The sequence below is a fragment of the Hyperolius riggenbachi genome, chromosome 2 (assembly GCF_040937935.1).
Source record: "Hyperolius riggenbachi isolate aHypRig1 chromosome 2, aHypRig1.pri, whole genome shotgun sequence".
In the NCBI taxonomy this organism is placed as follows: domain Eukaryota; kingdom Metazoa; phylum Chordata; class Amphibia; order Anura; family Hyperoliidae; genus Hyperolius; species Hyperolius riggenbachi.
In genome coordinates, this window is record NC_090647.1 from 322,759,482 (window position 1) to 322,785,121 (window position 25,640).

Below are 25,640 nucleotides of genomic sequence, written 5' to 3' on the forward strand. Positions count from 1 at the left end.
TGATCAGAGAGTGTTTCTGATAAGCAGCTAGGAAGGGAAATAAATGGAAGAGGAGTAATATATTATAGATAAAAAGAACTCCCAGCATTCAACTCTTTGGCACTGTTTGGCACTAGTGCCAGTGCTCCTAAAGTATGTGATAACTCCAAACCATAACAGCAGAAACAGTTTTGCAAGTTTTGAATGCAGAATAACCATCTTTATCACTTAATACACTCAGACTAGTTGCTGTTGAAATTTGATTTTTATGGTGACAATACCGCTTTAAGGTTCCCTTTAACAAAATTGCTTTATTGGTTTGTGCAGCTAACAGTGGAAAAGACTTTCCCCTTGTGAAAATAAAATGGAGCAGTAAGGGGGCTAAGGAAAATGAAGATATATAATATAATTAGTATGGTTCAAGCTTGTTTTATCCTAATGGCGTAAATAAAGATGGGATTTGTAATGTACATACGGTATTTATTTCCCTGTGCTTAACTGCTTATGTGTGGTTCCTACAGTATGTCATGGCATTTACTTTGCTGATGCGATCACTTTAGCATTTGAACATAGAGTACCCATATGTTGCCTTGACTGTGTACCTTTTTAAAAGTGCAACTGAACTGATAGGGATATGCTGCCATATTGATTTTCTTCTAAACAATATCAGTTGCCTGGCATCCTGTTGATCTCCTTGGATGCCGTAGTTTCTGAATCACACACACTCTGCAACAACCAAAAAGCTTATCCAGTCAGATTTAAACGTCAGGGCAGCTGATCTGCATGCTTGTTCAGGGTCTATGGCTAAAAGTATTATGCATAGTACACACCATACAATTTTCTGTTAGATTTCACTGTTAGATTTTCTGTAAGATATTCTGTAATTAGATTATTTTCTGTAAAGTACTGGTAGAGACTGGTCATTGTCTCTGGTGCATTGTCTTTTGGTTATCTCCTGCCGAGTAGAACAATGCTTAAAGGGACTCCGAGCTCAAAATAAAAAACGAAATTGGTACTCACCTGGGGCTTTCTGCAGCCCAGTGTAGGTCGGGAGGTCCCACGGCATCCATCTGGCTCTTCTCCCAGGGCCTGGCCAGAAATGGCTCTCCGGCGGCTCCCGGCGACACTGGGCCCGAGTGTCAGGGCTCCTTCTTCCTGAAACGTCACGTCTGTCGTCACCACACCGGCCGCCTCGCGTCATCACGGCGTCGGGCGTGACAGTATTGTGCATGCGCGATTAGCGCCGTACTGTCATGCCGGCCGCCGTGATGACGCGAGGCAGCCGGCGTGGTGACGACAGATAGATGGTCCAACATGTTGAAAATTATCTATCTGGGAGGTAAATCTAACAGAGAATCTTACAGAAAATTGTATGGTGTGTACTAGGCATGATGCTGGCCATACACTGCGTCGAGGGAGGCTTATCAATGGAGCCCAATGGCTCGATTGATAATATCCGACGTGTCCGATCACCGCGGGGATCGATTCCGCGCTCGATACCCGCGGGCGGATAATAGCGGCGAATAGAGCAGAAGATAAGAAGCACCAGCGGGGACGAGCGGGAATCGATCCAGGTGCACGCGTGGACGAGCGGGGACGCGGCGGGAGTTGTTCCGGCGGCTAATCGGCCGCCGGATCGACCCGTGTATGCCTAGCATAATACACAGAGGATTAGCAGAACAACTGCTTTTGTGACATCAATACCTCCTTCATAAGGAATAGCCATATAATATAGTGACGTGACAATCAGCGTTTTTAATATGTCACCAGAATCAGTTTCATTGGTACTATGTAGTATCCCTGTCTCATACAAAGGAATCCAAGCACCCAACAAGAGGCCTGATGAGTCAATATATGTAATTGCGAGAAGATGATTCTAGAGGAGGAGAAATCAATGGATAGGTAGGAGGCACTCAAGTGGCTTTTAAACTTGTGTTTATCAAATCTCAGCAATACCCCAGTGAATAAATACAATTGTATGTGCACCCTACCCAGTCGTGGGCACACCCTCCTGGTCAGCTGACCAATTACGGCATCCAATCAGTCAAGAGTTTATTTAACTCTTTAACTACTTCACCCCAAAGCGTTTTTTACCCTAACGGACAAGAGCGATTTTCACCTTTCAGTGCTCATCCCTTTCATTTACCAGTAGCTTAATCACTACTAATCACAATGAAATGATCTATATATTGTTTTTTTTTTCACCACCAATTAGGCTTTTTGGGGTTGATATTTGTTTTCAGTAATTACTTTATTTTCTATGCATTTTAAAGGGAAAAAACAAGGAAAAAATGAAAAATACACTATTTCTCCAATTTCATCTCCTATAGTTTTAATATAAAAACTGCTACTGTACATAAAACCCACATATTTTATCTGCCTATTTGTCCTGGTTATCACAACGTTTTCATTATGTCCCTAGTACAAAGTATGGTGACAATATATTATTTGGAAATAAAGGAGTATTTTTACTGTGGTGTTTTTTTCTCTCACTTATCTCACGTACACAGGGACGCACGTGCACGCGCACAGAGGCAGGAGCACTGTTTGACTTATAAAAACGTCCTGGAGCCGTTAAAAGGCTCTAGCAGGAAGTTTTTTATAAGTCTGGTTGTCATTAAGTGGTTAAGGGTACACTTAAAAGGCACTACACATGCATATCTACCTTTTAAGTGTTGTGCACAGCGGAAGTGACTTACGAATCTTTCAAGCACCGGTCTTCTCACCTACAGCTACTAGCAACGTTATGGCATCTTCATACGGCTCCTCAGCGTGTCACCTGACCCGCATCGCCCAGAAGATTTGGAAGTTAATACAGATGTGTGCACCCACTCTGCCTTTCAAATGGGGGGAGGGGAACTTGAGGAACTTTATAAATTAATAATAAGAATAATGAATAATGGAGAGCTTTGTATGATAGAGTTATTAACCACTGAACTTTTATACTATCAAAGACAAACACTTATATTGCGCTTTTCTCCTGGCGGACTCAAAGCACCAGAGCTGCAGCCACTATGACGCGCTCTATAGGCAGTAGCAGTGTTAGGGAGACTTGCCTAAGGTCTCCTTACTGAATAGGTGCTGGCTTACTGAACAGGCAGAGCCGAGATTCGAACCCTGGTCTCCTGTGTCAGAGGCAGAGCCCTTAACCAGTACATCGCTATGCTCCCTCCTTCTCACTGCCTCAGTCACCACTATTGGCAACACCTTCACATAGTTTTCTATTGTAATGCTGGGAATTGTTCTCTGATCTCTATTGTTGTTTCTACTTTGAGTGTAAAGGTGCTCATACACTGTGAGACATTCCCCGGCAGAATTGATCAGTGTGATCGAATTGCAAGTTTGTTTTGCCAAACATGATACTCGATCATATTTTTCAATCAATTTCTAGCAGAAATGGCTGACATTAGCAATCAAGTGGGACTTTTTTAATAGTCGACTGGGGGCCGTGCGGAGAGTAATCTATGCGGAGGACCTAGAGCTGGTGCTAGGCCCCCTAGGTTTCTGCTGTATCCAGAATGTTGGTGCAGTGAAGCGCTTTCACACTCCGCTCTCTAGCTGGCATACTCCTGTGTGCCTCTTTCATCTTTCAGTGCTTGTAGTGACCCTGCCAGAGAGGGATCTATTGGCTGCCCATACACTGCACACAGATTTTGAACCGATTTCAGCATTAAATAGATTCACAACCTGTGGAGCTGCTGCTGCCTCTGCCTGCCTCGCCTCCCCTAGCCAGCAGCAATACATCCTGTCCTGAGCGGAAGTTCAAATAGTAGAGGGCGCTCTACTGTCTAAACTTCCCCTTCTCACAGGACGGGACAGGAAGTGAAGAGAAGTAAGCCAGCTGGAGAAGGGACAGCACGGACCTAGGGACTCGCGCCGGCAGACAGGTGATGTATTGCTGCATCGGTCGTTACCAAATCGAACAACGCTAACGACGCACTCCTGACCCGCTGGCGATAAAAATGTTCCACCTGGACAGATCGACTGAATCTATCTATTTTGGGTGGAAGTTGGTTGATCGGTCAACATTTGCGTTAATGATTTCACAGCAGGCTCGATCACAGTGATCGAATCTGCTGTATATCGACGGGAAATCGACGTAGTGTATGGGCACCTTAACAATTGCCTCTGCTGACAATCGAGCGTGTGCACATTAGCCTGGTGGATACATCTGATCGATGGCCAAGAGCATTGTTCTCCCCACTCATCCACCTCCCGCGTGACATCACTCCTGTGACAGGGTAACCGTGAAACCTGGTCGGATTGGAGAACGTGCAATACTCTATTTCACTGGCATTTGGCTGATTTCACTGACTTTGCAGAAAGCACTTATACAGTGCAGATTTTATTGAAAGCATGTATATGCATTTGAGTCCTGTGTGCAGGGGCCCAAAATGTAAGCAGATTTAAATGAACGTATTTTATTGTGGATATAAATAAATGTTGTGCAATATTTTACTGCAAAAGCTATTAAACTGTTGGTGGTTTGCTGTATTTGTGGTGATGGTCATCTGTAAGTTTGTTTATTGCACGAGGTGACATCAGGTTTTGCAGACATAATAAGAGCACAACGGAATTAATAAAGATACTGTGATGTAACACTATATTGTTTTGTTTTTTTAAACATGCCTATCAAACTTAGAGCCTTCCTGCTTCTGCTACACAAATTTATTTAAAGGACAACTGTAACAAGAGGAATATGGAGGCTGACATATTTATTTCCAGTTGCCTGGCAGCCCTGCTGGTCTATGTGGCTTCAGTCGTATCTGATTAACACTAGAAACAAGCATGCAGCTAATCTTGTCAGATCTGACAATAATGTCAGAAACACCTGATATGTTGCATGCTTGTTCAGGGTCTATGGCAAAAGTATTAGAGGCAGAGGTTCAACAGGATTGGCAGGCAACTGGTATTGTTTAAAACTAAAATATGGTAGCCTCCATGTCACTCTCATTACAGTTGTCCTTTAAACTCCAAAAATTGCAGTGTGGCTGGGCAAGGCAGACAATATTTAATTTTATAAAAAAAAAACAAAAAAAAAACCATTTAACAAAGTTAGATTCTACTTTTGCTCAGGCCTCTTTTCCAGAGGTGGCTAAACTGCAATTACGTGCAGGCAAATGATAGTGTTTGGTGACACAGAGCATCACATTTGACACTTGGCAGCGTTATAAAAACTTTTCCCCCCCTTAACCTCATGAAACGGACTGACCTGGTATGAAACTAATGATGCCAAAAGGTAAACACTGAAAAAAGGCATCCTGCCCACAATAAACAAAATGAGACAAGCACCGAGTACGTTGTCCTATCACATCAAATATTTAGGCCTAATATGTTAGTTACATTTGGCTAAAACAAGTTTTGCATTATAAACAATGCAGCCATGTTATTTATGGAAAATACCAAAAATGAAACTAGTCTACAAAAAGCCATTGTTGTTGCCAGACACTTTTTTTCTGAAAATAAGGTAAATGACATTGCTCCATTTGGCTTACTACTGGGAAATAAAATATTGCATGCTACCATTCCCGAGAGGTTTAATGCACTGCACTGCTTTCAAAAATGTGTTACTTTCAGTGTCTGCAACCTAGCAACTGTTAACTTTATATCAAAATCAGTAGATGAACAAGTATCCCTATTTAAAATCAAACGTCAACGTGCTTTATTGACTTGGTAATATTTGTTGGAAACAAAAAAACAATGTGACATGTAAGCCCATAATTCAGCCGTAAGAAACACAAACACAGTGTACTGCTTCCTTTTAAACACAAGTCAGCAGCAGTGTGTCTGTGTAGAAAAAAAACATGAGAGGACTCGTGTCACTGTCCACTAGTGTCGCTCCCTGCACTCTCCTGGCTGCAGTTGCCTCCTCCCTCCTTTGTCTAGAGACCTATTTACCCGCCCCTTCCCACTCATGTGGGAACGCCACTCCTGGTTTTGTACGCAGCTTCGTCAGCCCCGATGCATTGTGGTCTATCCCGGCCAGTCAGAGCGCTTGAGAATGAGGATCCAGGCGACGCAAGTGCCCCTCCCCCCCGACGCTCTATTTCTCCTTTGTGCCTGCGTCTAGGGTCACAGGAGGAGCTGTGATATATCATCTTTTAGCAGCATAGAGGAAGGTTCTCCACGGCACAATAATGCAATAAATACCCTATGTATACAGAGCTGTTCTTTGTGTATGTACAGTACTTGTTCTGTATATAAACGTGATGCAGCCATTGCTGAGCAGCTTGTTGCCACATAGGACACGGTGTGGTAGGGTTTCCAGGGCTGCTTGTCGCCAGCAATGGCTGCAGAAGGCTCGTTCATACTCTACACATGTGTGACATCCCGATATGGCTTGACCCGTACACACGGCACTGCGAACACACAATGAGCTCAAGCTGGAGGACACACACCTTGTGACGTAGTCGCGTTCTCAGACGCCCTACGACGTCATGTGATCTATCTACCTCCCTCCGGGTTCCCGCGCTCCTCCCCGGGTCTTACTGCCTTAATTTGCCTTTTATGTCGGCCCATAGGAGACAATCGGGAACTCCAGGCCCTAGTTCCACGTCCAGGTCTTAGTGACCAGCCTTGGCTTCGCTTGCGCATGGAGCTCATTCTCCGTGATCCAGCGCCAGCCCTTGCTCCTCTCTCATTGTATTGGGATACCTGTGCTGACTCCGGATCCCGGGCTTTTGCGAAACCGGGGAAGTGCTAGCCTGCCATCTTGAATCCAGCGCCGTGTTTTACCAAACTTCCAGTTCCAGTCTATTTGAAAGCCCTCCAACCCGTAACCCAGCTCCTGTTTCCCGTTCTGCCATTGCTATGTAAGAGAGCGACCAATATCCGTGTCTTGCAGCCTTCGCTGTCGTATGCCTGCTCTATAGGGCTCCACATCATGGAGGCATTCTCCAGCGCCTGGCCAGAATCCAGCTCCCGGGTCTACTGTGACTGTGTGCAAGTACTTAAATAGCTGGCCTATATTCTGCTGCCCGTGGCCCGGCTGCACACCCAGATCCAGTCTGTCTGATCCAGTTCCGGGACTTGCAGCCTCTCACTTTCTTCATTCTGCTCCGGGTCCGGCCTCAACTTCCCGTCCAGTCTTCCAGTCCGAACTTTCCTCAGTGAGTGATTCTTGTGCAGGAAGCTGCCAGCCCGGCTCCCACCTCGTGTTCCACTAGCCGGGTCTTGCGGCCTCATCCTCCCCCCAGTCCAGGACTCCCAGCTCCGCGCTTTGCGGCCTGTCTCTCCTCCTCCTCTCTCGGTAAAATGGCCTCTCCTCCTCCCCTCCACCGCCTCGTGTCCGACTAAGCGGCCCCCCCTCCCCTTCTGTCCGATCCTAGCCCGACATCCGGGGGGGGAAGGCCACCTCCATCCCCACCTTCCTTGCAGCGCTTCATGGCCGCCCAGGTAGCCCCGGCCTCTGGCCCCAGCCTTGGGGGAACCCCGCCCGCCGCCGGTCCCGAATTAAAGAAGAGCCCCGGGGACCCACCTCCGTCTTCGGTTGAGTCTCAGCCCGATGTCCAGGCTCCGGCTTCTACGGACTCAGAGCCGCCCGAGGCGGCCAACGGAACCCGAGCGGCACCGACCTCTTCGCTTCAGGAGCCCGGAGATGCGCCTGCGGCCTCCGCCGCCTCATCGCACCCGCCCGGTGGATTTGGTTTCTCCTCGTATAACCGGGGAGTCTTCCAGCCTGGCCTGGGCCTGGACTATGCGCCCCCCAATGAGGCCTACAACTCTTATCCGGCCTACCCGAATCGGGCCTACCAACCGGGATACCCCCCGCCTCGCCCTACCGCTTCCACAGGCAAACCCCCGGCTCCGGCCTACCCTCCCCCTCCTCGCTTCGGGCCCGCGCAACCAGCAGCTGCTACACCGACTCTGAACCAGCTCCTCACAGCGCCCAGCCCGGGCCGGGGCTACCCGGCCTACCCAGGGGGAGACTACGGCGAGCAGCACAAAGGAGCCGAAGGCTATGCCACTGGCTGGGCCGCCGCTCAGAGAGGAGTACACCCGCCCGGGAGTCCGGGGAGCAGCGGGCAGGCCATGCCCAGGACGTCTCAGGTAATCTGCCATGTGAGGCCTCAGCGCACAATGAGCTCTGCTGCTGCTGCATTGTGTGTCGGGCGGCCTTGTTTTGTCCGAGGACAGAGGCTACATGGGAGGGAGATAAATGTGTCACTGCAGTTCTATCGGCCTGAGCAGTCACACAAGGGGCACATTACACGGGCTGTGGGGGTGATGGTGGTAGGTGGTGAGAGGAAGACTGTGGGGAAGCGAGAGCCAGTATTGTGTATGAGGGGACTGTGTGTAGACAATGACACTGGGTCCTCAACAAAACATTTCTCCTTTGCATTTGAGGAAATAGCAAACTAATTGGCGAATCAGGTTAGGTTTGTTGCTTTCATGTGAGCAGCTTTTTTATTGTTAGGTTTTGATATAGTTCATAAGCTAGATTTTTGATTTGTCTGGAATATCTAATTGAAGAACTGTGTAAGTGGCAAACTGTTAACTTTCAAGATAAAGAAAAAAAAGTACACTTCATCTATTGTCTTGTGGATGGTGTGTCCTGTTGGGTTTGTCATCAGTCTTGTACATACACTGAGCATCCATCCACTGTTGTCATATTTCTGATGTGTTTTTAATACACACAAGGTCTCAGTCATTTAACATTTCAATATATAATACACTGACCCATCATACAGTCTTGATCAATTTACTTTAAGGTAAAAGCCATGGGCTCTTCTTAGTTTGTTTTTGTATTTTATTTAAAAAAAATCTGTTTATACTTGGACTGGTCATACCTGGCCATATTCCTTTTGTAAACAATCTTTGTGTGATTCACGTGGCCTCGCCAAATTGCAGTAGGACGTTCTGCAGTGTTTGATGGATGGGATGTTTTAGCTAGTGTTGCCATCAAAACAGCTAGATATTCTTTGAAGTAAATGGCCTTTTCTAACTTCTGTCATACCTGAAAGACATTTTGGTAAATTGACAGGTTTTTTTTTTCCATTAGAATGAGGATCAAAAGTGGGGTACTTTATACCTATTTTATATGTATAGTTTATCCCAGGAGCCAGGGCACTTTTAAAAAGTATAGTTGACTCCTATCGTTTGAAGTCTTTATCAGTGGTACTGGCTCAAAACAAAAAAAAAAATTCTGGTGGTTGCCTAGCCTTTCTTGAGCATGTACTTTACTTTTCTCAATAGTTGTAGAGGTAGTCAAAGACACCCAAACGCTGTGAGATCGTTAAAAATTTTATGCAGCATAGAAATGATTAAACAAAATCCACTGTGCACTTGCAAGCTGTATGAAAACTGTAATTCTGTGAAAAACGTGTTTCTTGCTGATGTCTCTAATCTAACATTTATTTAATTGGTTTATTATAAACCAGCAAGGGGGCACATTACATCACTCCCTGTTACCCCTGCACACCCGATTGAGCAAGTCGGCCCTACATCTTGCAGCATGTCTGGTTAATTCGACTTATTTTGGCCTGAATTTGGTCGCATTGTTGTTCAGGCATGCACTTGGCGGCACCGATTTTCATCCCATTATAATAAAGGAATCTGATGGTCTATTGGCAGCTAAGTTGCCTGATGTATGGCCACCTTAAGTGTCAGTGGATATGGTAAAACAAAGAACAGTTGTACTGATTCCTTACCTTTCTTGTTGGGGCGAAATTATTCACAGAAAGGCTTGTTTCACACTGGGGCGTTGTGTACCCTGCAAAAACAAGATTGCAGCGGAGGGAAAAAGTCAGTACATAAGTATGCTTCACTGCAACTGTTAACACGAGTAGCATGCCCAGTGTTATTCCAATGGATTTGTTGTACTGCATTAGCACCAGTGTAAACTTTCCATTATAATAGAATTGTTTCCTATGTGATTATATTCTCCGCAACGTGTCAGTGAAAGTAGCCTGGTACACATATTCAGTTAATGATTGGCCAATCACTGATCAATGTTACCACCTCCATGTACTATGAGGGTAAGCAGATATTGAATACTATGAGCAGATTGTGTAGGTAAACCCTCATACTACATGGCGTGGCCACTGTACTCTGAATAGCAGCCATTATTCTAGTGACAGCTTTGATAGGCTGAGGCTTTTTAATCATATTTTTTTTACTGTAATTTTGTACTTTTTGCATGCTAAGAAACTACCTTATCTCATCGAATTTTTCCTATTAATAAAGCAATTGATATCTACATTGCTACCATTTATTTCCTTTTTACACTCATACTACATGGCGGTGGTAAATTTGGTCAATCATTAGTGAAAGTGTGAACCAGGCTTAAGGGTACATCACACATCCAATTTTACCAATTCCATGTAGTGAGAGCTTACCTACACAATCTGTTCAAAGTATTCGAAATCAGGTGGTGCTCATGCTACATGAAGGTAAAATGGAATGTGTGTGCGCTCCATTATGCTTGGGAATACACGGCTCGGATCGCTTTGCCGCTCTATTCCGGATTGAAGTGAATGGAAAAAGATACGAAAAACAAGCGGCAGATAAGAGAATTGACTGCGGAATCGAGCAGCGAAAACGATCGAGTGGCAAAATCGACCCGTGTATTCCCAGCGCTAGATCCAATATATTCACATGTGGGCTATAGTAGATAACGTGATTGGAACAGTTTCCTTAAAACAACATTTCTTTTTGGTTTTTAACCACTTGCCGACCAGGGGTGATTTGCCTGATCTGTGCTGCGTGGGCTCTCCAGCCCGCAGCACAGATCAGTATTATGCCAGGGCGATCAGACTCCCCCCCCCCCCCCCCCTTTTTTTTTTTTTTTTTTTTTCCCCCCACTAGGGGGATGTCCTGCCGGGGGGGGTCTGATCGCCGCCAGCCATCTACGTTTTGCGGGGGGGGGGGGCTCCTCAAAGCCCCCTCCGCAGCCATTTCCGCCCTCTGCCTCCTTACCTCCCTCTCTCCGTAATGCGCAGGACGGAGTTCCGTCCTGCGTGTTGAAGGATAGGCTTCCGCCTATCAGATGCCGGCGATCCCCGGCCAATCAGAGGCCGGGGGTCGCCGATCTGCCCTACAGCGCTGCTACGCAGCAGCGCCGTAAGATGTAAACAGCGGGGATTTCTTCCCCGCGTGTTTACATTTTGCCGGCGAGCCGCGATCGGCGGCTCTCCGGCTGTTCACAGAGACGCCCTCTGTGAACTGACATCCATGGTAACCCGCAGACGACCAGTTTACGCCAATCGGCGTTAGCTGGTCGTCAAGAGGTTAATATGGTCACTCAGTTGTCACTTTTTAGGCACCCATTGCTTAATTTAAAAGAATTTCTAGGAAAGTAGAATTTTTTTTTTTTATTTTTCATTCCTATTCGTTATACTACTTTTCAGTGCTTGTACATTGTCAGCTTTGCATCCATTGCCTATGACAGTCTGCTGACAGCTGATGGCCCTCTTCATGGTAGTAGGCGGGCTTATATGAATTTATTGGTAACTGCTGCCATGACCATTGTATGTTGCTTCTGCTCAACAACTTGCATCAATGCAGTTAGAGCACCATAATCTAAAGTTAGCCATGTATCTAGCGATATTTTTTTTTTTTTTTTTTTCTCTCCCCCTTTCCTTCAATAGACTCTCTGATACTTTATTGGGCTATCAACTTCAGTGTGGTTCATCAAGTGGATTGACTAGTGATCTTATGCGATTCTCCTTCACTATCGATCTGACCAATGTTGTGCCTCCATGCTCTGAATGCAAAAATCGATTCTTAATCGAATGAAATTTGAACAGTAGCCAATTCCTGTGCTATCGACTGATTTCTTCCATCCTGCTCGATTGACAAAGGTGGCTGATTCGACAAATCCGCTAGTTCGATTTGGGGTACTGGAACACACTTTCTTTCAATATGATGAATAAATGGGCGATCATACAGACAAATTGTTAGATATATGCCCACCTTTAGCCATTTGTGAGCACGTTGAATCCAGCGGAGGAGATTTGGGTGCCACCATAGACCGTAATAGGAATTATGGCTTTAGCAGCGCACACTGAGTAACTTCAGCGCCGCCAGAAGACTGAGCTGAAGTTACTTGTTTAAAACGCTGTAATTTGGCCGCCAGCAATGGCTGGAAGCTGAATTACATCATTTCCCACCATCCACGTTGACCTGGATGGGGAATGGTAATTAATGCCGCCCGGACTTGTGCAGGAGCAGACTAAGCCATATATTGGCTGTATCCTGCGCCCAAGTCTCCCAGCGGCGAATTTCATATGTATGCAGCCATTTGGATTTTTAAATCGTGTGAACAAGCCTTTGTAAAGTTTACTTTGTTATATTTGCTATAGTCCTTCTTTTCCTATTATACTTTTAAGCTGGCCAGACTTTCTGATTGAGGAATAGCATCAAATGCAACATTTACTATCCAGATTTTTATATTAATCTTTGGAAATTCATGACATTTCGGCTTGGAGTACAGAAGTACGCACCTGCAGTCTGTCCTGCTACCCTCACTTTTACATCTCTATGTTCATTACAGATCAATAAACCATCAAAACATCTTGAAAGATTTAGTGAAGTGACACTGAAAAGATTTCATGCAGATTTAAGCAGTAGTTGAATCTATTTGAAAAACTGACTTGTGCAGATTGAGGCTGGGAACACACTTGTCTGTGCAGAAAACCATGAGTTTCTGCGTTTGTTTTAGAATTTGTGAGTTTGTTTTAATCTCCCTTGCAATTTGCCCAAGGGAGGTGGGCTTCAGGTGGGTGGGCAATAGAGGACCATGCATTTAGTGTGGTACATCAGATCTTTCGGGCAATGGTGGGACCTGTGGACACACAAATCTCTTTGCAGAGGTGGCCCTGTATTCATTTGGCTTCCTATGGTTACTTAAAGGGAACCAGAGCTGAAGCACCCTCACATAATTTTTTTTTTTTTTTACCATATATATCAGAGGGAACATTAGAGAAAACACCTACCCTGCTGTCTGTTTCATTATTTACTGTTCAGATTTCTTCTTATCAGCCCTAATAAAATCCCAGACTGAGCATTCAGTCTGGCTTTGTTCAGGAATCTTTATAGTGGAGTCTGTCTTCTGTGCTGTTATTGCGCGCGCGACCTGGTGGACAGTGTCGTGCGCAGCGGGTTACGGGGGGAGGGGCTGGGGTGCGGCGGCATCGCTAGCATAGTTGCCTCAGTATAGGGAGTTTAGTTGCCCCAGTATGGCTAGTGTAGTTACCCCAGTGTAGCTAGTATGGGGCCCCAGTATAGCTAGTATTGTGACCAGTATAGCTAGTATAGTCCCAGTATGGGTCGGTAGTGCCCTAGTATAGCGCCCAGTATAGCTGAAATAGTGTCCAGTATGGGTAGGTAGTGCCCCAGTATAGCTAGTAAAGTGCCCAGTATAGTGCCCCAGTATGGCTAGGCTAGTATAGTTACCCCAGTAGAGCTAGTATAGTGCCCCAGTATGGCTAGTAAAGTGCCCAGCATGGCTAGTATGGTTACCCCAGCATGGCTAGTACAGTGCCCAGCTATAGCTGGTATAGTGTCCCAGCATGGCTAGTATAGTGCCCAACTATAGCTAGTATAGTGCTCAGTATGCGTAGGTGGTGCGGCCGCCGCTTCTGTTACCGTATAGGCGGGTGGCTGCTTCCGGATTCCCCCATGTGCCTCTCTCCTTCATGAAGTACTATCTCCTCCTATAACAGCAGCGCGTCTTGCGTCTGCTGTAAGGAGGGAAGGAGGTGGGGCAGCGGCATATCGCAGCTACCATGGGAACCGCTGCCCCGCCTCCTTCCCTCCTTACAGCAGACGCAAGACGCGCTGCTGTTATAGGAGGAGATAGTACTTCATGAAGGAGATCGGCACATGGGGGAATCCGGAAGCGGCCGCCCGCTCATAAAGTAACAGAAGTGGCGGCCGCAGGGGGGAGGGGCAAGATGACAGACCTGCCGCGGCCCAGCTGGACCTGCCAACGGACCGGCAGTGGGCCGCGGCCGGTGGTTGGGGACCCCTGCTGTATATGGTAAAATACATGAGGGTGCTTCGTCTCTGGTTCCCTTTAAAGGACATCCAAGGTGAAAATAAACTGAGAAAAACTGTATTCATTATCCTTCTCTTCTCCTAAAAATTACTCCAAATCTATGAATTATTGACCCTTTCTATCCCTTTCCTGCTCTCAGAAGCCATTTACTGCCTGGAAAGTATTTATTTTATGGCTGTAATTACTAATCAGTAAGGGTTATAGTCTGACCTGATCCTGACCTGGACAGAAACTGTCACTTGCATACCTGATTCTTTCAGGCAGAGAAAGAAGAAAGACAGCCTAGTTATTTGTGTACTTGGCACTGTACATACACATGTTTACCCTGTGTCACATGTGACCTCAGTTGTCCTTTAAAGTGAGCCAAGCACCATCGCAAACTTTTATGAACCTTCTTAACTGAGTATGCACTTAAGGGGGTGGTGGTGGTAGCATCATTACTTATGGGATGCTGCATCTCTGCCCCCTGCCCACCCCATCCTATTGGAATGTGTCATCTTTGCCTTTGACTTGCTGCTGCGATCAGTTTGTATTTTCTCTGTAGCATTGTGTGCACTTGCACTGTAATGCATGCAAGAAGATGGTCACGGCACTACATCTCCTGGCATGCTGTGTAGCGCATGCACAAAGCTACTAGGAACATTAAAACTGTGTTCACTGGGGCAAGTTGATAAGATGGCGCATCCCAAAAGGGAGGTGGGAAAAGAGGAGCAACGCCTCATAGGTAAGTGGTAATGATGCACACCTTTATGGGGAGGTTCATTCTTAAAAAAAAAAAAAAAAGTTTGCGGTGGTTCTGCTTGCCTTAATACTTGGGGTTTGTTTTTGTTTTCCCTCTCGCATGCAAATTCGGAAGCAGCCTCGGCTGCAGTTCCCTGTCTGAATTTGCATCTGGGGAGTTTCTCCAAATCACCCCTAGTGAAAACTTGCCTTAAAGTGTGTAACTGTCGGGCATAAAATCAAAAATCAATTATTTCTTTTTATCTGGTAAACAAGTAATTAGGATACTAACCAGGCAACCCAAAAATTAAAATCACTGTTACTTTTCTTGTTGATGAATGATCATTCCACAGGTTACCTGACTCTTATTTGGTACTCTTAGCTGGACTAGAATACAAGTCGACCTCATGTATAAGTCGACTCCAACATTTGACCCTCTCAAGCAGCTCAAAGCAGTAATCCCGAGTTGGATCCATTGGAGGTGTGGAATATGCAGGGCTGCCGCAGATCTATCCAGCTGTATCATTTTTAGGGTGTGGGGTGTGAAAGCTTGTGAAAAAAAAAAACTGCACCGCTTTTGGAAAAATAATCTGGAAATAATCATTCCGCCAGGGAGGTTAACCTCTCCTGTCCCTTACGTGCAGGCAGTAATTCCTCCAGGCCCCTAAGTGCACAACAGTGTTAATTGTTGTGGCCAGGACTTTCAGATCTGTGCTATCTTGGCATTTCCATTATCAAGAATGTGTCAGTTACCACTGGGTAAATTGCTGCAAATGGGAATGTTACTAATGGTACACACGCTACTCAGTGTGCTTGTGACGCGTGTGTAAGTCGACGCCCCTATACTTAGTGAGTCAGGCCTAAATTTCTTGACTTGTACTTGAGTATATGCAGTAATAGCACTGTTAAAAAAAAAGTTGAGTAAAATTGGCTATAGATATTAATGAAAGCTGGGTCATGAAGCCAGAATTCAACCACCTGGAGATGTTCATTTTGGAATGTTGCAGCAGGAATAGGAGTGTTAGTTTGGTTTCCAATTCTTGTCACTGGATTGGAGTGAGGTTTCAAGCTTTCATATGGATTTTCTGCTGTTTGTCATAGTCAGCAAATCATAACCTGATCTCAAACCAAATTTGAAGAATGTCATCTTATGCTGTGAATAGAGATGGCGTGGGCCATAACTATCTGCAAACTGGCCTCTTGTGGAGCAGAGATGTGATCACCCTAGATGGTAGATGAGTTTTTCAGTCATGAACAAATAGCTTCTGGGTGCACATACCTCATTTTTAAACTTTATAATGTTATACAGTATGCAATACATTACACACAAACACTAGAGAAAGCGTGTGGACCTGCCCCCATGATGTCATATTTCCACCGAATATTCTTAATGGTGGGTTAAGGAGAATAAATTGCTTCAATGAATTGTGTGCTGACCCTTCTTTCTATCTTATGCATGTATTTAATTTTGTATCAACAGTTCCAGCTAGAGATGACTTTAAAATCCATATTTTGCCTGTTTCCTGCTTTACAAAGGCTGGAATTGGAGGCAGTACTGGATATTTGTGCTGATATAAATGACTTATGGAAAATTCTTACCCCACAGTTGATTAACTTATCAAGCCAACAAGTATGAATTGCTAGCCCTCTGAATCTGACTAGCTCTGTACAAAGTTCCGATGAAAAAGAGCCCAACCTGTCTAATCAAATTTCATATCTAATCACAAATACAGTATAATCCTGTTATAGTAAACTGGCATGTGGTAGAACTTCGGTTATAGTAAACAAAATGTCCAGGACTCAGTCAAGCACCATTATAAATGTGTGGGAGTAATGCCGGATATAGTAATCCAGGATAGAATATAACTTTGGTTATACTGAACTTTTTTTTTTTGAGGGGGGGGGGCTCTGGGGTATTCTCTATCTGGCTATAGAGTGGGCGGCGTGTCATGTCAGAGACCTATGAGTCGTGGTGGGCGGGCTGGCAGCCATTTGTAGCCTGCTTACTATCTGGGTACTACTTGGGGCCAGTGCATGGAATACATTAAATGCTCCTGTCAGTGCATGGGCAAAAGACCCCAAGCTGCATCTACTGGTGATGCCTATGCTTTCTGTGTAGGCTGCAGACTGATTTACTGAGTGCATTGCCTATCATCTGTGACTTGCTTGTCTATGGCTGCAACGCTACAGTATCATCCAGGCTGCAAAGACATGTGGACAGAGGAGCGCCTTATTGATATCTGCATTAACTAGTGGGACCTATGCGTCCTGTGCAAGCTCTTACATGATTGTTCCATGCAAATCCCTGAATACTGAGCACTGTGCATTTTGATCTAGCTTAGATGCTGTCTGTATGGAAGCATTGAAAAGACTCCCAATTATTGACTGAATTAAGAGACAGTACTACAGTACGCTTTACGCTCAAGTGACAATTTTTGATATAATAAGCTGCTTGGCCCAGTCCCGTTTTAGTTTACTATAAAAGGAATTCTACTGTAGCCCTTACTGAACAATTTGTGGACTTCTGTTCTTTGAATGCACTTAAAGCGGATCCGAGATGAAAAACTAACTATAACAAGTACAGTGTTCTCCCCAGAAAATGTTTCCAACCGGGTGGCCTGAAAAAGTAGCCGAAAGGCAGGTTCGGCGCTTCTCTGCACAACTCTGCTTACAGCATAGGAGGCAAGCTGATGATAGCCGGGTGGTCACCAAAATTAGCTGGGTGGAGCATTCGGCTAAAAGAGCCTGGGGAGAACACTGAAGTAACTTGTCTATATATCTTATATAGACAAGTCTAGCTGCAAACAGCTTCAACAGAATTATTTCTTCCTGTGATACAATGACAGTGGCCATGTTCTGACAGGCAAGCTGATCTGCATCTCCAGCCCTCAGCCTATGACAACCTAATTCTCCCTCCTCCTCTCTGCCTCTGAAATCTCTGGCTAGTAACACCTCCACCTCCTCCTGCCCAGGCTGAGCTCCCATAAGCCCTTGCTACTGTCTGAAAATGCCATGGCACCCTGAAAAGCTGTGGGCGAGGGTTGTTTAGTTTATAGGGAATTAGAGTATTAAAACACAACCAAAAAAGTATTTTCCCTATAAACTATATGAAAGGAACACAATTATGGAATGAGTAAAAGTTTCTCGGATCCCCTTTAAGGGATCTGAACACCTATCTTATAAAAATGCATAAAACAAATCCTCCCTCAAATGTGAGGTAAATAAAGATTGGTGATGTTGTTGACAGGCATTACTCAAAAGAATCCTAAGGCCCAAAAAAAGCAATTATACTAAGGGCTTCCTTAGGCCTCTTTAGTCTGTAAGGCTGTGACGCCATGTTCCTGGCCTACCCGGGCTCTTCCTCCATTTGTCGCCAGTCCCGCTCTACTGTGCATATGCATCCCGACCACATGCGCTAAAATTGTTGGGAGCAAAAGTCCACGCTTGTACAGTACCTGCCAACTAGGGCAACTGGAGGAGACTGGCCCGACCAGTAGTGGGGGTGTTTCAGAGCTTACTGGGAGGACCTTTAAGGGAGCCCATGGCCTTAAGGGGGTGGGGGGTTTGAATGGAGCCTCAGGTACCGTAAGTAAAAATGCTTTTAATTTTTTTTTATTATGTGTCGTACACTGAGTCCTTGTTCACATTGGAAATCGTCAGCGCTATCGCAAGTGCTGGCGATTTATGGGGGTAATTTTGAAAGCACTGTTTTTTTATTTATTTTTCGCTCAAAAAAGCACTTTTCTAAGCGCTTTTGTGGGGGATTGTTTTTTCACTTCCTTTTTTACCCAGAAATGAATAATTACAATGTATTTATTCATGAAAGCGCTTGGAAAATCATCATACAAAGTGCTTTGCGATTTCCCTATACCTTCCATTGAGCCAAAACGCTCAGAAAATGGTACAAGTACCGCGTTTGCGATTTTAATCGAACACTGTCATAGGAAATAATTGCGCAAGCACTTTTACAGCCATTTCTAAAGTCGCTAGCGCTTAAAACGCTCATAATGTGAACAAGCCCTAAAAGAAACCAGAGATGATAAACCTATAGAGGCTACCATATTTCCTTTTAAACTATATCCGTTGTTGGGCAATCCTGCTGATCCTTCTGGTCAGTAGTGTCTGCATCACACGCCTGAAAGAAGGCAAGCAGCTAGTCTTGTCAGAAACCTCTGATCTGCACGCTTGTGGTCTATTTTGTGTATGGGTATGTGGCTATGTGCATTCAATGTTTGCAACCTCTTTAGTTACCTATCTGGCTCTGTCAGCTCATGCTGAAGTGCGAGTACATTTTCCTTCCCCTCAGTCAAACTAGCAGAGCCATACAAAATGCTGGTGCCCCTGGTTAGCTGCTGAGTAAACTGCCCATATGCCCAGTAACAAGGATCCGGATAAGGGATGTTACTGACCAATGGACCAGTGTGCTGCATCCCAGGCTTACATTTCACACAGGAGATGGAACAGGTAGACAGCAGGTTACCAATTTTTAGAACATGGTAAGGACTGGCACCCACAAGCAGCACTTTTTTTTTTTTTTGTTTTTTTGTTAAGCGCTTGTTGTTTGAAAAACTCTTGCTAATGTAATGCTGTGTGTGTGTAATCTTGCCCGAGGTATGTGTTCAACAAAAAATTGCATACTTCAAGTGGGATCACACAAAATGCATTACATTAGCAAGAGCTTTTCAAATGACATGCCTTTTAAAGCTCTGCGAGTGGGTCCGAGGCATAAAGGTATGCACACTGCAGTGTTAGTGCCATAGTACAAGTTGGACAGAGCCAGACGGGTAAGAACTTGAAGCAGAACTGAACATTTAAAAAAAAAAAAAAAAAAAAAGCTTCACTTACCTGGGGCTTCTGCCAGCCCCCTGCAGCCGACCTGTGCCCATGCAGCTTCAAAGCGCTCATCTGTTCCCTGCCACAGCTCCCTTGTCTTTGTGCAGTGGATACTTGACTTCAAATCTAGGTCCACTGCATCCTGGCCACAGGTATCCTGTTACGCGTTCCAGTAGCTAGGAGCATACGGCGCTGTGGGAGAAAATCTCTACTACGCCTGTGCAGTACGCCCCCCGCAAGGGGAGCATGAATGAGGATGCGTGCGTCCATGGGCCGCGCAGTAGTATCCAACTGCAAAAAGTGAAAGTCCGCGGCGTGGGAACAAAGGATTGTCTACAAGCTGCATGGGCACAGGTCGACTGCAGGGGGCTGGCAGAAGCCCTAGGTAAGTGAAACTTTTTTTTTTTTTTTAAATAGCATGCTCTTGTAGGAAACAAAAAGGCACAGGGAGACCGGGAGCCCAATCTGGTGTATTATCAAACGGCACCAGAGGAAATGTGTGGAAAAAGAAATATACTCAGAAAATTGGGTCACTAACAGCAACCACTCATCTGGCATGTGAGGAAGTACCATCCTCACTCGGCCTTGTGTCCAGCAATGTGGTAGGTTGCAGCTCCAAGGAAAAAAAGGATATCACACCTGGGATGCTTCCAAGCATGCACTCCCCTGGAGATGACTGAGAGAAGGAAGGAGACGCCTGTAGACTTATAATAATTGCAGTATTTGTATAGCGCCTTTCTCCTGTTGGACTCAAAGCGCTTGCGAGGCAGCCACTAGAGCGCACTCAGTAGGCAGTAGCAGTGTTAAGGAGACTTGCCCAAGAAACTCCTTACTGAGTAGGTGCAGGCTTACTGAACAGGTAGAGCCGAGATTTGAACCCAGGTCTCCTCTGTCAGAGCCCTTAACCATTACACTTCCCAGCCACACTTACGACTGTATTTATATAGTATAGGGATAAGTTAAAATAAAGTAAGGTACTTATATTCTTACCTTTTTAAAGGAGTCAGACTCACATGCAAGGTAGCGGTAAAAGCTTCTCAAATTATATTAACTGTCCAGTCCTGGCACTCAAGACTGCACAATTTCCCTGGGCACACCCATAGACCTGAGGAAGCAGCTGTGGCCGTGAAATGTGCTGTCAATTGTGTCAAATTAATAAAATTTGAAAAACTTTTACTGCTACTTTGCATGTGAGTGACACCTTTTAAGGTAGGAATATCAGTACCTTACTTTATTTTAACTTATCCCTATACTATGTAAATGCAGTCATAAGGCTACAGGCGCCTCCTACCTTCTGTCTCATGTTTTAAAAGGTTCTTCAGTTCCGCTTTAAGCGGCTTGCCCCAGATAAACATTTAGGCTTGGTTACCACTTGTTGCAAAATCTACATGTTGGGTATGTGCTCAGGGCAGGAAACGGATCCAAATGGTAAAAATACAATTTACAATGTAAATTTTTACATGTTTAAAAAAACAAAAAAGAAAGTCCTGGCTTACTCCACTTTTCCAGACAAGCAGATGCTTTGCCCTTAGTGACCTCAGATGCAATGCCACCATGTGATAAAATGGAATGGGAAATGAGCCTTTGATGGGACACTTGAGGCCCCATTCACACTTGCGGTTTGAGTCTGCAAGTGTCCGGGGGCCCGCAAAGAAACCGTACGGGTCTCTGCGGTGGCCACAAGTTGCCACCAGTTGCGGATCTGGAATGTATCAGTTCCGGCTACAATAAAGTAGAGAAAGGCACCGGAAGCATGGGGGATACCGGCGTGTAGTCAGGTCCCCCCAAGTGGCATAGGACCGGTGCTGGAAGCATCTGGTCCTATTGCCAGTGTGATGAGAAACATCCGTTTCTCACTGCACAGCATGGCCTCATGTTAGGGTCAGCACCCGGGCCGGATGACCGGACCCGAAAAATAGCGCATGTTGGCAAACTGTCCGGATCTGTTCCGGCTCCGTTCTGTACGGAACGTACACATGTGAATGTCCACATAGACCTTGCATTGCTATGCGGAACGTACGTTCCATTTGTACAGTATACGGCCCGGATCCGATCAGGCGGATCCGGACAGCGAACGCTAATGTGAACCAGGCCTGAGCCAGAAAAAAGTTTTACTCACCTGGGGTTTCTACCAGCCCCCTGCAGCAGTCCTGTGCCCTCGCAGCCCCTCACTAATCCACTAGTCCCCCGCTACCAGCTAGTTTCGTTTTTGCCGACAGGACTGGCAATGCGTAGCTTTCTTTTTAAGCAATGCCAGTTGGCTGGCTATCCTGCTAATCCTTCGCCTCTAATCCTTTTAGCCATAGCCCCTGAATAAGCATGCAGCAGATCAGTTGTTTCTGACAAGGCTAGCTGCATGCTTGTTTCTGATGTTGTTCAAACCCTTCTGCAGCCAAATAGATCAGCAGGACAGGACAAAAATATGGGAGGCTTTAAATTCTCACTGCGGTTGTTTTTTAATGCACACCCCCCTGGGCAAAATGGTCTCTACCACAAATACAAATCGTAAAATAATTAGAAAGCAAGCAGCTAGAAACATACAAATATTTTGAAGCAAGGAAGACTTAATTAGATACTGAACCTGTAGTGACATAAAAGGGACATAGAAAAAACTTCTCAATCCCAGAGAGCTTTCCTGGTCTACTCTGTGTCCTTGTTGCAGCACTTTTCCTCCGATCAAATTATTCAACCTGCAGCTCATAGGGAATCGGCCCTCTCCGGGCATCCTTCGTAAGTACTTGAGTTCTTTCGAGGAAGAGCGGCATGTGTGTGGATGCACTTGTCTTCAGAAGCACTCAGGAATCTTCCAAAGCCTTCCAAGAAGTCCCGAAAGTGTCAAATTTCGAACAGGGAACAGTGGTAGAATAAGGAGACGGGGAGAGGACCAGGAAGGCTCTATGAAATCCAGAGGCTTCCTTAGGTGTGTATTGAAGTCTTTATTTGTATGTATTCAAAAATACAATTTTATAACACTTTTTATACAGTATGTAGTGTGCAAGAGGCCTTATATGACTGCAGGAAGGGCACTTACAGGAGTTGCGAGGTGAAATAAGCTTATTTTTTTTTTTCCAGCCCCTAGAAATAATGGAGTCCCTTGCTGCAGTTGCAGTCTTCTCCAGCGTCCCACTGTCAGCCAGTAATAGATCGCCAACAGGCTTATGCGTGGGGGCGCTCGTTCTCCGCCTGCTTGTCGACGTGAGCACAATTGTGGGCAGTGCATGCGCAGAAGCCACTGACCCCCATTGGGTCGCGTTCCATTACAGGCTGACAGCGGGACGCTGGAGAAGATCGCAGCTGTAGTGAGGGATATATACAATTCTAGGAGCTGGAAGAATCCCCAGGTAAGAAAGCATATGCTTCACCTCGCAACTCCTTTAAGCAAATTTAAAGGCACATACTGTGCTATGACGTCTCCTGCTCAAGTACATCAGAAGCTTAAAGGGGTTCTCTTGTATGTATAAAAAAAAAAGATAGAAAACCCAGGTAAGTGTCAGTTTTATCGGCCCCCTGCAGCTGTAATTTCCCACACTGTCCTCCTCCGATGCTCCATTTCCTGCCGCCGGTAACCTGCTAATTATTCGTCTAACTAGATGAATAGAACTGCGACTGCACAGCCGTGGCTTACTGGAAGCTTACTTCTCATCGGGAGCGTAAGCCACGGCTGCGCAGCCGCTGTTCTATTTGTCTACATAGACTAATAATTAGCAGGTTACTGGTGGCGGGGACCGCAGCATTGGAGGAGGATGGTGTGGGACATTACAGCTGCAGAAGGCCGATAGAAACCTCAGGTACGTGTCCGTTTTTACTATGTGTGTATGTGTGTATGTGTGTATGTGTGTATGTGTGTATATATATATACATATACATATACATATACATATACATATACAAGAGAACCCCTGTAAAACCGAATGCAGAAGCAATTTTGGTTCCACAAATTTAAAATACATGTTAGCAGGGACATTGCATGCAAGATGCACCCTCCCTCAATTGCACAGGTAGGTTTAAAGCAGTGTGTATACAGTCATTCCAAAACTGCATCCCACAATTCATTCTCTCTCTCTGTCTCTCTCTCTGTCTCTCTCTCTCTCTGTCTCTCTCTGTCTGTCTCTGTCTGTCTCTCTCTCTGTCTCTCTCTCTCTCTGTCTCTCTGTCTCTCTCTCTGTCTCTCTCTCTCTGTCTCTCTCTCTCTGTCTCTCTCTGTGTGTGTGGCCTCTCGGTTTTCCAGGCGTTTGTTACAGAAGCTGTTCAGTAACAGCTTTACAGTAACAATATATGAAATCTGCTACACAAAAACGCTCCAAAAAAAACTCTAAACCTGCCTAGAATCGCTCTGAAATCTGCTTCAAAAACCTCTAGCGTTTTTATGGATATGCTAGAGGTTTTTGGTGTGCACTGGCCCTATGTGTGGTATAAAAAAGTGCCTTGTGCAGCATGGGAGGGATGATTTTTATTACTGGTACGCAGAGCTACCCCCCCCCCTTTTCCCCCCTTATATACAGTAGATACCAAACTTTATCCTGATCTCTAATATTTCACTTTGAAAATCGCTGCCAAATGCCTGCTATTTGGCCTCAATTATATTCTTGTTCTCTGAATGAGAATCTCAAATGCATTTGCTGCAATTTACATTGTGAAACCATTTCACTCTGTTTTCTCTGCTCTCCACTAGGCTGCTATGCCAGAGCTGTCGGATCCTGTGTCTGATCATTTGCTCAGTATAAGATTATGGTGCTGATAATTAAAGCCTGATATTTCAGCAATCTTACCTCCTACCCAGTTGTCCTGGTTCCCCGCAGTTCCGCTCTGTTTTATTCAGCCGCTGTGCTCCTCTAAATGCTGGCCGACTGGGTTAATCACAGGCTACTGCGCATGCTCCTTGATGGCCTTTCCCTCACTGGGAGAGTTTGGTGCATGCCCAGTAGCAATTTTTACAAACTGTGCTAGGGCAGACCACTCAAGTCCATGGGAGCACACTTTGGAGGCGCGAGGCACAGGGTTTTGTGTGCTGCTTTCAGCAGGGCTGTGGAGTCTGAGTCGGAGCAATTTTTTGCTCCGACTCAGTAACTGCAGGACAGACTAGCAATTGACATAACTGTGGAAAAAAAAAACTGACGCATAGTAAAGCTATACACTTTTTCAGGATGCCTTTCTTTTTTTTTTTCCCCTCTTACCCTGGTATCAGAATCACTGCATCATTATCCTGGTATCAGAATCGCTTCTATTTCGCCAAGTATGACAGATGACGTACTCTGAATTATTTGTGGTTCACATGGAATAGACAGTGAACATAAGACGGGCATTTATGAATGTACAAGACACACAACACAGGTGTTTACATATGTGCAAGACTGATTTACAGATGTGCAGTTGTACATATGGAATAGTTCTATAGCACCGCACCAACGGGAGGAGCTCGAAGCAACCACTGCCTGGGTGGGAGGAGTTGCGGGATATCCTGGGGGCTCTCTTTCATCTTATTAGAGTGGAGGAGATCGAGAGTTGGTAGGGGAGAACCGATTTTGTCCACCTCTCTAACGACCCTCTGCAGTTTGTCACTGTTATTGATTGTTCTATTGATCATTTTTACCCTGTAATGTTATATGCATTTTCTTTAATTCACCCCCCCCCCCCCCTTTTGTCTATGGTGGACTTAATCCCACCTTAGAAAATTGATTGGACAGAAGGCTGCAATTGAGCATCTCTACGGTCTTTCCACTGCTTAACCACCTGCTGTGCCGTGGGTCTTTTCATACTCCTATTCTGCCAAGTCCCCGACCACACGCTTCTCACAGGGTAGCAGCTTGAGACTAATGGGGTACAGGTAACGTTTACACAGCCCACTGTACCAATGTAGAGGGCTAGTGAACTTTAACATGCAGAAAGTAACTTTTTCATATGAAAGGATATTGGTGTGGTGAGATTACACCAAAAATACATTTGCAGTACTGCAGAGGAGTTTGCAGCAAGACAGTTCATTTTGTTAGAGAGCTGCACTGATAAGTTGGGTCCTGATGATTTTAGAATTACCACAATAAACCAGCATGCCTACGGACTGTTTCGGATTGGTTGATCCTCATTAGTGCATGGCATGGATTAATGTGGCTAT

General features: G+C 45.3%; 1 protein-coding gene across 2 annotated transcripts in view; it reads left to right on the forward strand.

Moving 5' to 3' along the window:
* Window positions 1-6,498: 6,498 nt before the first annotated feature.
* Window positions 6,499-25,640, forward strand: part of ARID1A (AT-rich interaction domain 1A) — an 82,521-nt gene continuing 63,379 nt past the window's right edge. For both annotated transcript variants that reach the window (XM_068269234.1, XM_068269235.1), the window contains exon 1: window positions 6,499-8,028. In XM_068269234.1, coding sequence (XP_068125335.1) covers window positions 7,363-8,028 — 666 coding nt within the window. In that variant the 5' untranslated portion in view covers window positions 6,499-7,362. The remainder of the gene's footprint in view (window positions 8,029-25,640) is intronic.